The sequence below is a fragment of the Oryx dammah genome, unplaced genomic scaffold, assembly GCF_014754425.2.
Source record: "Oryx dammah isolate SB20612 unplaced genomic scaffold, SCBI_Odam_1.1 HiC_scaffold_15, whole genome shotgun sequence".
NCBI lineage: Eukaryota > Metazoa > Chordata > Mammalia > Artiodactyla > Bovidae > Oryx > Oryx dammah.
Genome location: NW_024070199.1, coordinates 36,047,800 through 36,062,291, shown reverse-complemented (window position 1 = coordinate 36,062,291; position 14,492 = coordinate 36,047,800). Strand labels below are relative to the sequence as shown.

Genomic DNA, 14,492 nt, shown 5'->3' with positions numbered 1-14,492 from the left:
CTTTCTCACTTTTTGCCTGTTCAGGGTCAGTCTGAATAGGAAAATTAGAAATATTCGAGGACTGGTGTATGGGGACATGGGTACAAGTGATAGAGGACCAGGGTCATAGTGGCTGGGGAGGTTAAAAAGAGCCAGAAATGGGAAATAAGAGGAAATAAGCGAGGAAGAGCAGGCTTTTCTAATGCCATCTGCTTCAGATGACCTGAATTTTGTGCCAAGTTTGCCCCCCTCCCTCCTTTGCCCTAATTCTCTATCTTTGCTTATTCAGCACAGCCAGCATTACTCTCCCCACCCCACCCTAAGATGACTTCACAGTGACCCAGCTGATTCAGAGAGCAGCCCATGTCATTTCCTCTCAACACCCTCAGTGGAATCATTGTGTCTGTCACATTCACAGGATAGTGCTGTCAGTCTTTCAGGAGTTTCTAGTATCTGTGTGAAAAGATGTAGAGAATAGTGTCTTCCTACCTTAGAGAAGTTTCCATCTAGAGAAAGTGAATGTTCAATTACAGGAAAATGTGGCAAATACTAAAAAAAAGGAAAAAGTGGGGGGGGAATGTGAGGAGATTGAAGAACATACAAGTGGGGCACTTACCCAGTCTTGGGGGTACCAAAGGGGTTTCCAAAAGTGGAGTATATGAATGACATTCTAAAGAATGTCAGTGATAGGAAAACCCAAAACAACAGTGGCTTACGAAGGCGGTTTACTTCCTTTTGTATAAAAATCCAGATGTGGGCATCCAGCAGTGTCATGGGGCATGGAGCTCCATGGTGTCAGGGCTCAGGCTCCCCCTCTTTTGTTGAGTGGTCAGGCATGGCCTCTAGTCTCACGGTTACCTCATGGTTCAAGTTCACTACTCTAGCTCAGGCTACTGCGTCCATATTCATGTCTACCATTGTACCAGTAAGTGAAAGGATTGCAAGAATATAAACTCAAGCCATCAGTAGTATTTTCTAAAACAAATACCAAATAAAAAACTATACCACAAAAATGTTTATAACAAAAGGTTAAGATTCACTGTCTTGACCCTCCCTGCCCCCAGAAACAGTTTCAACCCAGTTTTCTGATAGCTGCTGTCAATGGGAGCCACGCTGACATTATGTTCAAAATGAAACGTTTTCAAAACCAGCCACAGCATCCCTCAAAAGTGCTACCTGTGTCCCAGAAGGGGCAGTAGCTAAGATGGCCTTCCTCACTGATTCCATCCCTGGCAGCCTATGAGGGACTCTTCATGAAAGTGAAAGTGTAGTCACTCAGTCATGTCTGACTCTTTGTGATCCTATGGATTGTATGTAGCTGCCAGGCTCCTCTGCCCATGGGATTTCCCAGGCAAGCATACTGGAGTGGGTTGCCATTTCCTTCTCCAAGGGATCTTCTGGACCCAGGATGGAACTCACACCTCCCGCATTGCAGGCAGGCTCTTTACCATCTGAGCCATGAGGGAATCTATGAGGGACTCTTCAAAGAAAGAATAAACTCAGCTCAATAGTCAACAGTGATTATCTTAGCCAATCAGATCCACTCTCTCAAGAATTTCAAAAAGAAATCTGAGAGTATCCATTAAAAGGAAAGGTGTAACAAGAAAAAAGAATCGAATGAGGCCAAGAGTATTGCTGTTCCTGGCACTGCCGGGTCTTAATTCAACATTGAATATGATTTTCAATTTGGTCAGAAGATTTCCTTGGCCTAAGAAGCTCTCATCCTGGGGCACCACTTTTACAAATCTGCAATTTTGGACGCTGCTAAGAAGCAGACAGGGAACCACTTCACCTCCAGGTCAGCTTGTCGAGTACAAGCTGCCTAGACAAGACAGCACTAGCAGCAGGGCCTTGCTTCATGGGGCACCAGCCCAGTGATTCTGGGCGAGTTAGGATGTATTGTCTAAGGTTGCCTGTTATTTTTTAAGCGCTACCCACACAGAATGGACTAAATGTAACCTAGGACCTTGGCAGAGGTCAGAGAGCAAATTGCCAACCTCTGTTGGATCATCGAAAAAGCAAGAGACTTCCAGAAAAACAATTATTTCTGCTTCATTGACTACGTTAAAGCCTTTGACAGTGTAGGTCACAGCAAACTGTGGATAATTCTTAAACAGATGGGAATACCAGACCACCTTACCTGCCTCCTGAGAAACCTGTGCGCATGTCAAGAAGCAACAGTTAGAACCGGACAAGGAACAACAGACTGGTTCCAAATTGAGAAAGGAGTACGTCAAGGCTGTATATTGTCACCCTGCTTATTTAACTCATAAGCAGAGCACATCATGCGAAATGCTGGACTGAATGAAGCACAAGCTAGAATCAAGATTGCCAAGAGAAGCATCGATAACCTCAAATATGCAGATGACACCACCCTTATGGCAGAAAGTGAAGAGGAACTAAAGAGCCTCTTGATGAAAGTGAAAGAGGAGAGTGAAAAAGCTGGCTTAAAACTCAACATTCAAAAAACCAAGATCTAGAGAAAGTGAATGGGGAAACAATGGAAACAGTTAAAGACTTTATTTTCTTGGGCTCCAGAATCACTGCATATGGTGACTGCAGCCATGAAATTAAAAGATGCTTTCTCCTTAGAAGAAAAGCTTTGACAAACCTACACAGCATATTAAATAGAGCTATGATTTTTTCCAGGAATCATGTAAAGATGTGAGAATTGGACTATAAAGAAAGCTGAGCACCAAAGAATTGATGCTTTTGGACTGTGTTGGAGAAGACTCTTGAGGGTCCCCTGAACAGCAAGATCAAATCACTCAATCCTAAAGGAAATCAACCCTGACTATTCATTGGAAGGACTGATGCTGAAGTATTGGAGCTTCACAATACTTTGGCCACCTGATGAGAAGAACTGACTCCTTAGAAAAGCCCCTGACGCTGGGCAAGACTGAACGCAGGAGAAGGGGACGACAGACGATGAGATAGTTGAATGGCATCACCGACTGGATGGACTTGAGTTTGAGTGAGCTCTGGGATTTGATGATGGACAGGGAGGCCTGCTGTGCTTCAGTCCATGGGGTCGCAAAGAGTGGGACACGACTGAGCGACTGAAATGAGCAAGTGAGGGCCTTGGGAAACAGGTTCCTTTTCCAGTTTGACAGCCACTGCTGTTTGCTTGGGGACACTTAGGACACTGATCACTTCAGTCCTGGCGTGGGGGTTCCCAAGTCTGAGCTCAGACCGTCGAGGGAGTCCCCTTGGTGCTGGAATTCCATTCGTTTCCCTTCGGGTCTCCTTTGGGCCACTTTGAGCCTCACTCTGAAGGTCACGCACTGTTTGCAAAAAAAAAAAAAAAAAAGACCGTCTCTCTCCTGTAACAGAATCCGCAGATACCTGCGCAGGCGCACTCGCCCAGGGCCCGCCAATGGGCGGTGTCCCTCCTGGGGGCGGGACAATGGCCTGTGGGGGCGGGGCCAGGCTCCCCTCTCACGGGAGGATTCTTGGGGGCCCTCCCGTGGGTGTGGTCCCCCGGGTGGCGGCGAGTGTTCCCGGGGGAGCTGGGGGCCGGGGGGGCGGGGGGGTACGCTATCATGGTGACTCAGAGGCCTGCGGCGCGCCTGCGGGAAGAGTGACGTGGGACTCGGCTCCCAGCGCCCGGACGTTGAAGGGGTCACTTCCGGCGGGAGGAGGCGGGCCTCGTCGATTCCGGAAATGTGGGCTTAGGCTGCGATTTAACCCCCCGACGGCTGTGGCGGCTGCGGAGGCGGCTTGGGGTACGTGAGTCGGACCTGGGGAGGGGCGAGGATGGGAATGGGGGCGGCGCTGGCCGTCGCTCCCGGCGCGTCCCCGGGCGTGCCCACTTCACCTGGCAAAGGCTGGTGATTGGGCGCGAGGGACGCGTGACTCCCGCCGGGACCGGCGCTCCTGCCCGGTGCAGTGGGACCGCGGGACGGAGGCAGTGCCCGAGCTCCCCGCCCAGGTCCGGTGTCCAGGTCCGCTTCACCCGTCACTGTCCGCTTTTCACCCTCCAGCCCGTACTTGAGCGTCTTGCCGGTCACACTTCTGGTGACATTAGAACCAGGTTGCCCAGGTGGGGAAAGAGGTATAAGAGCGCAGTGACTTGCCAGCGGCAGGCTGGCAAGAGTGGAGTCCAAATGACGCTCTCGTCTGTAACCCTTTGGGTTGTGCCCTTTCTCCAGGGCAGTGAGGATCCACCTTTGCAGCTTGGATCTGTTCTTATCCTGTATTCTTGTCCCAGCATCACTGACCAATCCCTAGTTCTGGGCCGGCAGAGTACAAAGGTCATTGGTGCTTGTGTATCTCCAAGGTGTGCCTGGTTCGTGCTGGGTTCCAAGAGGGTGGGTGAGTGGGTGTGTGTTTGACTCTGCACCTCAGGGTTTCAGCAAGTCACTGCTTTCTTAGCTGCCCGGTATCCTGGTCACTCACCCTGAGAAGGTCCACCCTTAACTCTGGAAACTTCACAGACTTCGGCAGTGTCCTAGTAATACTGTTTGTGACTGAGGCTTTTCCCACCCTCTTCATTGGCTGCCTGCCTCTTAACTCAGGAGTCCCATCTCCTACTGGTGCACCCAGGATGCTTCCACTTGACTGTCAGGTCTCTGACTGTTGTTGGTCCTAGAGCTGCAGGTGGTGGTGACAGAGGGACATGGGACGGAAAGACTGTCTATGGTTGTTGTCCAAAGCTGTGACCCTGCGCAGGCCTGAACTGTGGTTCTGGATGGGAGTGAGGACTTGCAGTGAAGTTCTGGACCCTGGAGTGAGAGAGTTAGCATTCTTGGCAGTCATAGTGCCTAGAAAAGCTTTTCCCCCTAGATCATGCCAGAAATCTGGCTTGATGCCTTTGTAGTTTCCATTAGATTGAAATTTTTCTTAGTAGATTTCATTTGGACGGCTTCTATGGCTTTTTTGTTTTATTTCAAGGTAGCAATACCTCTGATTTCTTACCTTGCTGCCATGTGCTTTTGACAGTGTTCTAGGGGCTTTGTGAACATATAAGGATTTTGGAAACAGTTCAAGGTAGGTGGTGAGCCTATTTTGCCAATGAAGTGAGGGAGACCTAAAGATGTTAGGTAGAGTGCTGCAGCCAGTAAGTGAGCCTTATTTCCAAGCTAATGTATTTGCTGGTGGTCATGTATGGATATGAGAGTTGGACTGTGAAGAAGGCTGAGCGCCGAAGAATTGATGCTTTTGTACTGTGGTGTTGGAGAAGACTCTTGAGAGTCCCTTGGACTACAAGGAGATCCAACCAGTCCATTCTGATGGAGATCAACCCTGGGATTTCTTTGGAAGGAGTGATGCTAAAGCTGAAACTCCAGTACTTTGGCCACCTCATGTGAAGAGTTGACTCATTGGAAAAGACTTTGATGCTGGGAGGGATTGGGGGCAGGAGGAGAAGGGGACCACCCAGGATGAGATGGCTGGATAGCATCACTGATTCGATGGACGCGAGTCTGAGTGAACTCCAGGAGATGGTGATGGACAGGGAGGCCTGGCATGCTGCGATTCATGGGGTCGCAAAGAGTCGGACACGACTGCGCGACTGAACTGAACTGATGCATCTGTCATGCTTGTCAAAGATATGGAGCCCCACCTCCAGATATTCTTGCTTAGGTTCTCTACGGCATGTGCTGTTCTGTGCTTAGTCGCTCAGTCACGTTCGGCTTTTTGCAATCCCATGTACTGTAGCTCACTAGGCTCCTCTGTCTATGGAGATTCTCCAGGCAAGAATAATGGAGTGGATTGCCATGTCCTCCTCCAGGGGATTTTTCCGACCCAGGGATCAAACCCAGGTCTCCTGTATTGCAGGTGGATTCTTTACCAGCTGAGCTACCAGGGAAGCCCAGAAGGACATAGGAATTTGTATTTTTAACACTTGAACTCGGTGATTCTTACTGTAAGGCAAGGTTGGAAGCACTGCCCTACAAAAAGGAGTTTGTAGATTTGTTGAGCTTGGAAGTGAAATTTTTTCTAAGGGTTCTTATTGTCTTTTTGCTTATTGCTATGTAATTTGCTAATCTGCTGTGAAAAGGGCATCAGAGTAACCAGCTGTATGAATCATCTCTTGGACACTGTTGTCCAGTCCTGGTAGGGTTTTTCCAGACTGACCTAATCGGGTCAGCAAAGACCTTGTTTTAATCTGATTGGATCTCTGTCCGGAAATTGTTTAGTTTCTCCTTAGAGTTTGGGGTTTTCAGAAGGCTCTAGTTTATTTCTGCATATTTGCTCCATGACAGAGAGATCTCTGTAAAGGCAAGAGTGTCTCTGAGGTTTGGGGACTATAAAGGAGGTATATTTAGCAGGTGTTTGCTCCACTACATTTCTCTTCCTTTTCATTGGTTTATGTGAAAGGCTTGAGCAAACACCAAACAGCTTGATTGTTGTGATTTAGCCGTGGCTTACAAGTGCAGTCCTTGGAGTTTAGGGTGGGGAGAAGAGGGAAGAGTGAACCAAGAAAATGAAACAAATGACCCAGGTCAGATATGCCTAGCATTGAAGACATGTAAGTCTTGCTAATTTATCTGCTCCTTCATGGGAGGAATTACAAGTAGTAAAAGAGGAAAGTGCATTATGCTATTACTTTGTTCTTCTTCCGTCTAGTGAACATTGATTTCTAAGTTATTTTTGTTGTAAACAGAGGATGTAGTTTGTATGATTTGAATTGTTATAATTCACTGTTCCATATAAACATTTAGGAGTGTTAGGCTCTTTTGATGATTTGACCTCCTTTATCATGAAATGACCCCTTTAGTCCCTGGTAATATTCTTTGTTCTGAAATCTACTTTATGTTGTATTAATATAGGCAATCCAACTTAAAAACAGTTAGTGCTCATGGATTGATATCAGAATATTTGAAGAACTTCTACAGCTCAACAATGAAAAAACAACCAGGTTAAATTTGACAAAGGTCTTGAATAGACATTTCTCCAAGGATGATATACCGATGGCCAATAAGCACATGAAGATACTCAATATCACTAGTCATAAGGGAAATGCGAATCAAATGACAAGGAGCTACCACTTCTCACTCATTCAAATAAGAATTGTTAAAGAAAAAAGAAAACCCCCTGAAGTATTGGCAAGTGTTAGTGGCTCAGTCGTGTCCTACTCTTTGCAACTCCATGGACTGTAGCCTGCCAGGCTCCTCCGTCCATGTAATTTTCCAGGCAAGAATATTGGAGTGGGTTGCCATTTCCTTCTCCGGGGGATCTTCCGACCCAGGGATTGAACCTGGGTCTCCTGCATTGCAGGCAGACTCTCTACCATCTGAGCCACCAGGGAAGCCCAGTGGCTTAGATGGATCCCTTTCTTGTATTGCTGGTGGAAATGTGTAAAGTGTATAGCTGCTGTGGAAAACAGTATGGCAGTTCCTCAAAAAGTTAAAAATAGAATTACCATGTGATCTAGCAATTCCAATTCTGAGTATATACCCTAAAGAAATGTAAACAGATGCAGGTATCTGTACACCAGTGTTTCTGGCAGCATCATTCACAATAACCAAAATGATACCTGCACACAACAGAATATCATTCAGCTTTAAGAATGAAGGAAAGTTTTGACAACATGGATGAGAGTTGAAGCAGTAATGCTAAGTGAAACAAGTCAGTCGCTAAAGGGTAAATGATCCTCCTAACAATGCAGAAGATTCTGGTTCAACCCTGGGTCAGGAAGATCCCCTGGAAAAGGAAATGTCAACCCACTCCAGTATTCTTGCCTGGGAGATCCCGTAGACAGATGAGTCTGGCGGACTACAGTCCCTGGGGTTGCAAAGAGATGGTCATGACTTAGTGACTGAGCAACAACCTCTTGTATAAGGTACCTGGAGTAGTAAATTCATAGAATCAGAAAGAAGAACGATGGTTGCCAAGGGCACAGGAAAGGGAGGAATGGGAGTTAATGTTTAAGAAGTACAAGTTTCAGTCTGAGATAATGGAAAAATTCTGGAGGTAGATGGTGGTGAAATACAACAGTATGATGTATTTAATGTTACAAAACTGTACACATTAAATGTTTTACATGGAAAATGTTGTGTATATTTTACCACAATTAAATAAATGGATAGGATTTTAAAAATTAGTGTTTGTGTGGTGTATCTCCATCCTTTTGGTTTTGAATTGTGTCTTTACGTTTAAAGTGAATTTCTTGTAGGCAGCATATAGATGAGTTTTGCATTTTGTAAATTCAGCCTTATAATTTCTGCCTTTTAATTGGGATATTTAGGCCATTTACATTTAATGTGATTATTACTGTAGTTAAGTTTAACTCTCAAAGTCTTTGTACTTTGCTTCAGATCGTGCATTTTAATTTAACCTGAGCTTGTCAGCTGGGATGTTTTCTATACAGTTCCCTCTGACAGGTGTGCTCTGAGTCCAGGATGAAGTGTGAGTCTACCCGTCTGGAGAACGTCGTGTCAGAGTCTCCTCAGTGGGGTGCAGTCAGTCCCCCGAGGGACAGGCCTTAAGTGTGAGGCACATGGAATGCTGGGTGCTGGGGCCTGGCTGATTCTCTTCTCAGTGTGTAGTGCTGTGCTTGGAGGATCTGCTGGCATCTGGGGCCCAGGGTACAACTCTGTGCCAGCTTTACCTCTGATGGGTTAACTCTGGTTGGCTTTAACTTTATCATCTTGCTGTTCGTTTTCAATCTGTCCTATGTTTTTTCTTATTATATCCCCCCCCCTTTTTTTTCTTGAGTAATTTGGGATCGAGTAGTTTTTTTTTTAATTCCATTTTATTGCCTTTGTCAGTTTATTAGTTTTTTTTTTAACGTAGTTGCTTTAAGATTCACGATATGTGTCATAACTTGTCATAGTCTATAAGCAAGTGATCTTGTATTATTTTGCGTGTAGTATAAAAACCTTACCATAATATATTCTCATTTCCTCCCTCCTGGCCTTTATACTGTTGTTGTCATACATGCCACTAAGTCAATTATATTTTTCTCAGCATTTTAAGATGTGGTTCTGGTGTCTTTTGGCTTGCATTGTTTCATATGTGTAATCTGCTGTCTTTATTTTATGAAGTTCATCTGTTCATATCTCTCTTTTTTCCTTCTGGCCACTTTTATGACTAATTTTAAATGATTGAATTATTATGTGCCTTGGTTAGTTTTGGGCTTTCCTTGTGGCTCAGCTGGTAAAGAATCCACCTGCAATGTGGGAGACCTGGGTTTGATCCCTGGGTTCAGAAGATCCCCTGGAGAAGGGAAAGGCTACCCACTCCAGTATTCTGGCCTGGAGAATTTCATGAACTGTTTAGTCTATGAGGTCACAAAGAATTGGACATGATTGAGTGACTTTCAGTTTTTGGGTAGTTTTCATATTTCTTGTGCTTGAGTTAATGGAGTTTTTGTATCTGTGAGTTTAAAGCTTTCATCATATTTGGAAATTTTTCAGCTAGTCATTCTTTAGGGATTTTCTCTGTTCTCTTCTCTCTCCCCTTTTTGGAAAATGCAGTCACATGCATTTTAGTATTCTTAAAGTTGTTCCACAGCTGTCTGATGCTCAATTTACTTTTTCCCCAGTCTGTGTGTGTGTGTGTGTGTGTGTGTGTGCATATGTGTGTGTGTGGTTGGTTTTGCATAGTTTCTGTTTCTTCAAGTTCATTGATCTCTTCTTCTGTAGTGTCTAATATGGTATTTTTTCTGTATGGTATGGTTTTTATATCAGACATTCGTAGTTTCCATTTCCAGAAGTTTGATTTGGGTCTTTTTTTTTTTTTTTTTGGTCACTGCTTAACATGCTTAATCTTTTTTTGCATTTTGAGTATATGGAAGATGGTTATAGGAACCATTTTAATGTCCTTGTGTGCTAGTTACATTATCTATATTTTTGAATCTGTTTCTACTGATTGGTTTTCCCCTCATTATGGATTATATTTTCTTCTTGGTATATTTGAAAATTTTTGTTTAGATGTTGAATGTTGGGAATTTTGCCCTGTTGGGTTCTGGTTACTTTTGTATTTTTATAAATAGTCTTGGAATTGTTTGAGGACACTGTTAAGTTACTTGAAAATGGTGTGATCTTTTGAAGGCTCACTATTCAGCAGTGATAGCTGAGACCAGCCTTTATACCAGCATTAATTTTCACACTACCAAGCAACACCATGTTCAGTGCCCTATTGATGTTCTATGAGTTACGAGGTAGTTCCACTCTGGTGGGTTGGGGCACAAATTAGTCTTGGCTCAATGTGAGGCTCAAGGATTGTTTGCTCTAATCCTGACCAGTACTATCAACACTCAGAAACCTGGAGGGGGATCTCCTGCAGATTTCCACAAATCTCTCTGTGTGTAGCTCTCTCCTGTGAACTCGCTACCTAGAGTCCCAGCTCTCTCTTCCCAACTTGGGGAGACTGTTGGACTTTTCCTGGATACCTCCTCCCTGTGCCATGGCCTGGAAACTGTTCTGACCCTCTGAGGAATCCATGCCTCACATCCAGTGTCTGGAAACTGTTGTTACATTTATTGTGTCTGGTTTGGAGTTGTTTGAAGCAGGAGAGTAAGTCTGGTCCCTGCTTCTCTAAATCTGCCAAAAACAGAAGGTCCGCCTGCTGTCAGCACTCACTGGAGACCTGGTGCATGCGTAGGCCTTGACCTTGGTGCAGGCAGGCAGGCAGACATGAATGAGACATATGCTGGGCCCTTGGGAATCTCCCAGTCTTGCTGGAGAGTCATGCTGATTTCTACATAGTAATTGCTGCATGGTGTGTTGGGCTTCCCTGGGTAGCTCAGTAAAAAATCCACGTGCAGTGTGGGAGATCTGGGTTCAGTCCCTGGGTTGAGAAGATCCCCTGGCAAAGGGAATGGCTACCCAGTCCAGTATTCTTGCCTGGAGAATTCCATGGATAGAGGAGCCTGGAAGGCTACAGTCCATGAGCTTGCAAAGAGTTGGACACCTGAGTGACTAATACTTTCACTTCACTTCATATAAAGAGCACCATGGGAGGGCAAGATGATGTCTTTGGGAAAAGAGCAAGGAATACTTCCGAGATAGCTGACAATAAAGGATCACCAGGCATTTTCAAGCTAGAGAAGGTATAGGGAGGAAATTCCAGACTAGGTGGACAGAATGGTAAGAGCAAAGACAGAGCGGCAAACCTTGGGGTTCCTACAGGACAGGGTCCCCGTCTTATTGATCTTTTTAGATGCGGAATATTTGCCAGGAGATTGGAAGTTTTAGTTTGTTCTAGGAATAAGTAGAACAGAGAGTCAGGTGGAGTCCACAGCCCATGGAGGCGCGGAGGGAGATATAGCTGGAAGAGGAGGCTCAGGCTCTGCTGGTACAGGGCCTTGAATGCCAAGCCAAAGAGCACAAGATTTTGAGCATGACACCAAACACTGGGTGTTTTAAAAACCAGTTTTCTGCAGCCCTGATTGACTGTGTTCTCTGGATTTTCCTGGGGGATGTGGAAGAGTGCTGGAGAAGGCTGAGTCTGCTAAAACCAGGCGGGAAGCTGCCAGAGACCCTGGCTCCTGTGGACATTCTGCACTAGGAGGGAGAGGAGTCTAGAGCTCACTGTGGTGCTGATGCAGCTCTGCCCCGTCTCACCTATGTGGTGATGGCCTCTGTAGATTGCTGTCTGAGTCATGAGTAGAGTTGAGGAGGCTCAGGCCTCTTTTCTCTTTTTCCGTGACTACACTGTTGCCCCCTCCCAACACACCTACCTGCGTCTGCTGGACCCAGAAATTTGTAGGGTCAGACATGGCTGGCAGAGGTAAGGTCTGGAGCTGGCCTCACTCTATACCAGCCTAGGATGGCCCCAGGTCAGCCTGGAGAGCGAGGCTCCTCATCTTGGAGGTAAAACAGACACACTAGCATGACCCTGTACAGATTCCTATTATTTACCCTGAGTGAATCTTTGGCTTAACCTTCATCTTGATCCTTGGGGTGGTTGAACCTGTTTGCTCAGCCTGGTCTGCAGATGAGAAAGTGTGGGGTGGGGTGGAGGACTGCCAGCCACAGTGCGAGATCCTCTCTGAGTCATCTCAGCAATTGGGATGGAATAAAAAGAAATGAAAGTTTGATGTGAAGTAGCTTAGGATGTTTTTATTTTCACATCAGAGCCACAGGGCAGACAAGCGGGAGTCTTCTCTTAAGTGGTTGGGCTGTGTTTTACTGTCAGGAAGTTTCCAGAATGGACTACTTGTTAGATGACCTATTTTTTTTTTGGCTATCGTATTGACTGAAGCTGAATGCTATTGATCTGAGTTCCATCCAGCCATCTGAGTTCTGTCATTCTGTTGACTGATGTGGTCTCTGGAGGAATCTGAGGTTTTCTCTCCTTAGTGTCCATGTGAGAAGGGCTTGAGTTACAAACATCAGAATGGGCTGAGTGTGGGAACTCAGCCATGGTAATAAGAATCATGACCCTTTATTGAACCTGGCCTGAGAACAGGGCGTTAGTTTTCCCTGGGACCAACTCATTTGTCCTTGTGAAACGCCTGTGTTACAGATGAGATGGAGGTCTAGGGGGATGAAGTAAGCTGCCTCTGCCCCTCCCTACTGCTTCTCCCAAAGACCACTCCAGCTTTCCCATGTGCTCTGTGAGAACCATGTACATTTACTGTGCAGAGCCCACCCTCCCTCACTCCCTCTGTGCCCTGCAGGTGAGGCATCCCAGCTGGAGCACGGGGGATAAGGCAGGTGGTGGAGGGGATGGTAGGGATCAACAGGAGTGAGGGGTCAGGGCTGGGGTTTTCCAACTGCCTTCCTGGAAGGTGCCTTGGGGACCCCCGTGATGTCAATGGGAAGACTGAGCTGGGAGAGTAGGGCTCTTCCCCTACCCCTTCACCCAGAGCATGGCCTCTGTGATGTGTCCTGAATGCTGGGGGGTTGATAAAGTTTTGGAAAACATCAGGAGTGGGCTTAGGAGGCACATGGGGAAAGAGGATGGAGGTGCAGGTCCTGACAGCATGTCAGGCTATGCTTAGACTCTTCCCAGCCAAGGTGTTGGGGAGATAAACAGAAGAGGGAACGGGAAAGCAAATAGGTGGTGAGCTTCAGGGAAGGTTGGATGGAGTTAGAAGCAGTGTTTAAAAAACATTAATCCGTAGGTGCCTGGCAGTTTGGAGGTAGGAAGTCCCATTTTGGAGTTTGTGGAGGGTAGCGATGAATGCACCTGAAACACATTTGAACAGTGCCTAGATCAGGCCTGGTGGTGGACCTCAGAGGTGAAGGCACTGGCCTGGAGGGCAGAAGTGAGGATGGAAGGCTGCTGGACGTGCAGGTCGGGAGGGGAGTTGAGTTTGGGGAGGAAAAGGGTGATAAGGGCGCCTTCCTGCACTTGGCACAGTAAATGGCTCATCATCCCTGGGTCTTCTCACTTGGAACCTGTCTCTGGGGAAAGAGGCATCAGATGGAGTTATTCAGGGACCTGAGGAGCATCCAGTCATGTAAATATTAATGTACTGATGATAATGATCTCCAAAAGCCTTATCCTGAGAGACCATACATCCCCCATAGATGTATGGGTCCCCTAATGTTTGTGGACCTTTGTTCAGATTGGTCTGGAGTCTGTTTCAGAAAGCCATATCCTTTGCTGCCTTCCGGAACCTGTTCTTTCAGAGTTCTCCCACATGGGCCTAGCTGGGAGCCTAGCAGGGTTGTCAGGCAGCACTTTACAACAATTCAGTTCAGTTCAGTTCAGTCGCTCAGTCGTGTCCGACTCTTTGCGACCCCATGAATCACAGCACGCCAGGCCTCCCTGTCCATCACCAACTCCCGGAGTTCACTCAAACTCACGTCCATTGAGTCAGTGATGCCATCCAGCCATCTCATCCTCTGTCGTCCCCTTTTCCTCCTGCCCCCAATCCCTCCCAGCATTAAAGTCTTTTCCAATGAGTCAACTCTTCGCATGAGGTGGCCAAAGTACTGGAGTTTCAGCTTTAGCATCATTCCCTCCAAAGAACACCCAGGACGGATCTCCTTTAGAATGGACTGGTTAGATCTCCTTATAGTCCAAGGGACTCTCAAGAGTCTTCACCAAAACCACAGTTTAAAAGCATCAGTTCTTCAGCGCTCAGCTTTCTTTACAGTGCAACTCTAACATCCATACATGACCACTGGAAAAACCATAGCCTTGACTAAACGGACCTTTGTTGGCAAAGTAATGTCTCTGCTTTTCAATATGCTATCTAGGTTGGTCATAACTTTCCTTCCAAGGAGAAAGTGTCTTTTAATTTCATGGCTGCAATCACCATCTGCAGTGATTTTGGAGCCCCCAAAAATAAAGTCTGACACTGTTTCCACTGTTTCCCCATCTTTTGAAAAAGTGTGAGAGTGCATGAGTTAATGCTACCTAGCGCTGGCTTGGTGGTTTTCCTAGCACCTCCAGAAGTTTTCGTGTTTATTTCTTGCTGAACTCTTATAACCACCCCATGAAGTTGGTAGAGTTACTCCCATGTTCCCAGTAAGAAACAGAATTAGAAGGCTGAATAATTTGCCCAAGGTCACATAACTAGTAAAAGGTCAAGTTGTTGTGTTAGTTGTTCAGCATGTCTGAGTCTTTGCAACCCCATGCCCTCTATCCTGCCAGGCTCCTCTACCAGT

At 46.2% G+C, this 14,492-nt stretch overlaps 2 protein-coding genes across 3 annotated transcripts in view; one reads left to right on the top strand and one right to left on the bottom strand.

Moving 5' to 3' along the window:
* LOC120874066 (pregnancy-associated glycoprotein-like) overlaps positions 1-3,523 on the bottom strand; it is a 30,525-nt gene extending 27,002 nt beyond the window's left edge. Inside the window, exon 1 of the mRNA XM_040255190.1 lies at positions 3,422-3,523. Coding sequence (XP_040111124.1) covers positions 3,422-3,523 — 102 coding nt within the window. The remainder of the gene's footprint in view (positions 1-3,421) is intronic.
* Positions 3,514-14,492, top strand: part of VPS37C (VPS37C subunit of ESCRT-I) — a 29,363-nt gene continuing 18,384 nt past the window's right edge. Inside the window, exon 1 of one of the 2 annotated variants that reach the window (XM_040255914.1) lies at positions 3,514-3,704. The gene's annotated coding sequence lies outside the window, so the exon portion shown is untranslated. Of the gene's footprint in view, positions 3,705-5,788; positions 6,452-14,492 lie in introns of those variants that run through there. The other variant, XM_040255916.1, reaches the window with a different exon arrangement.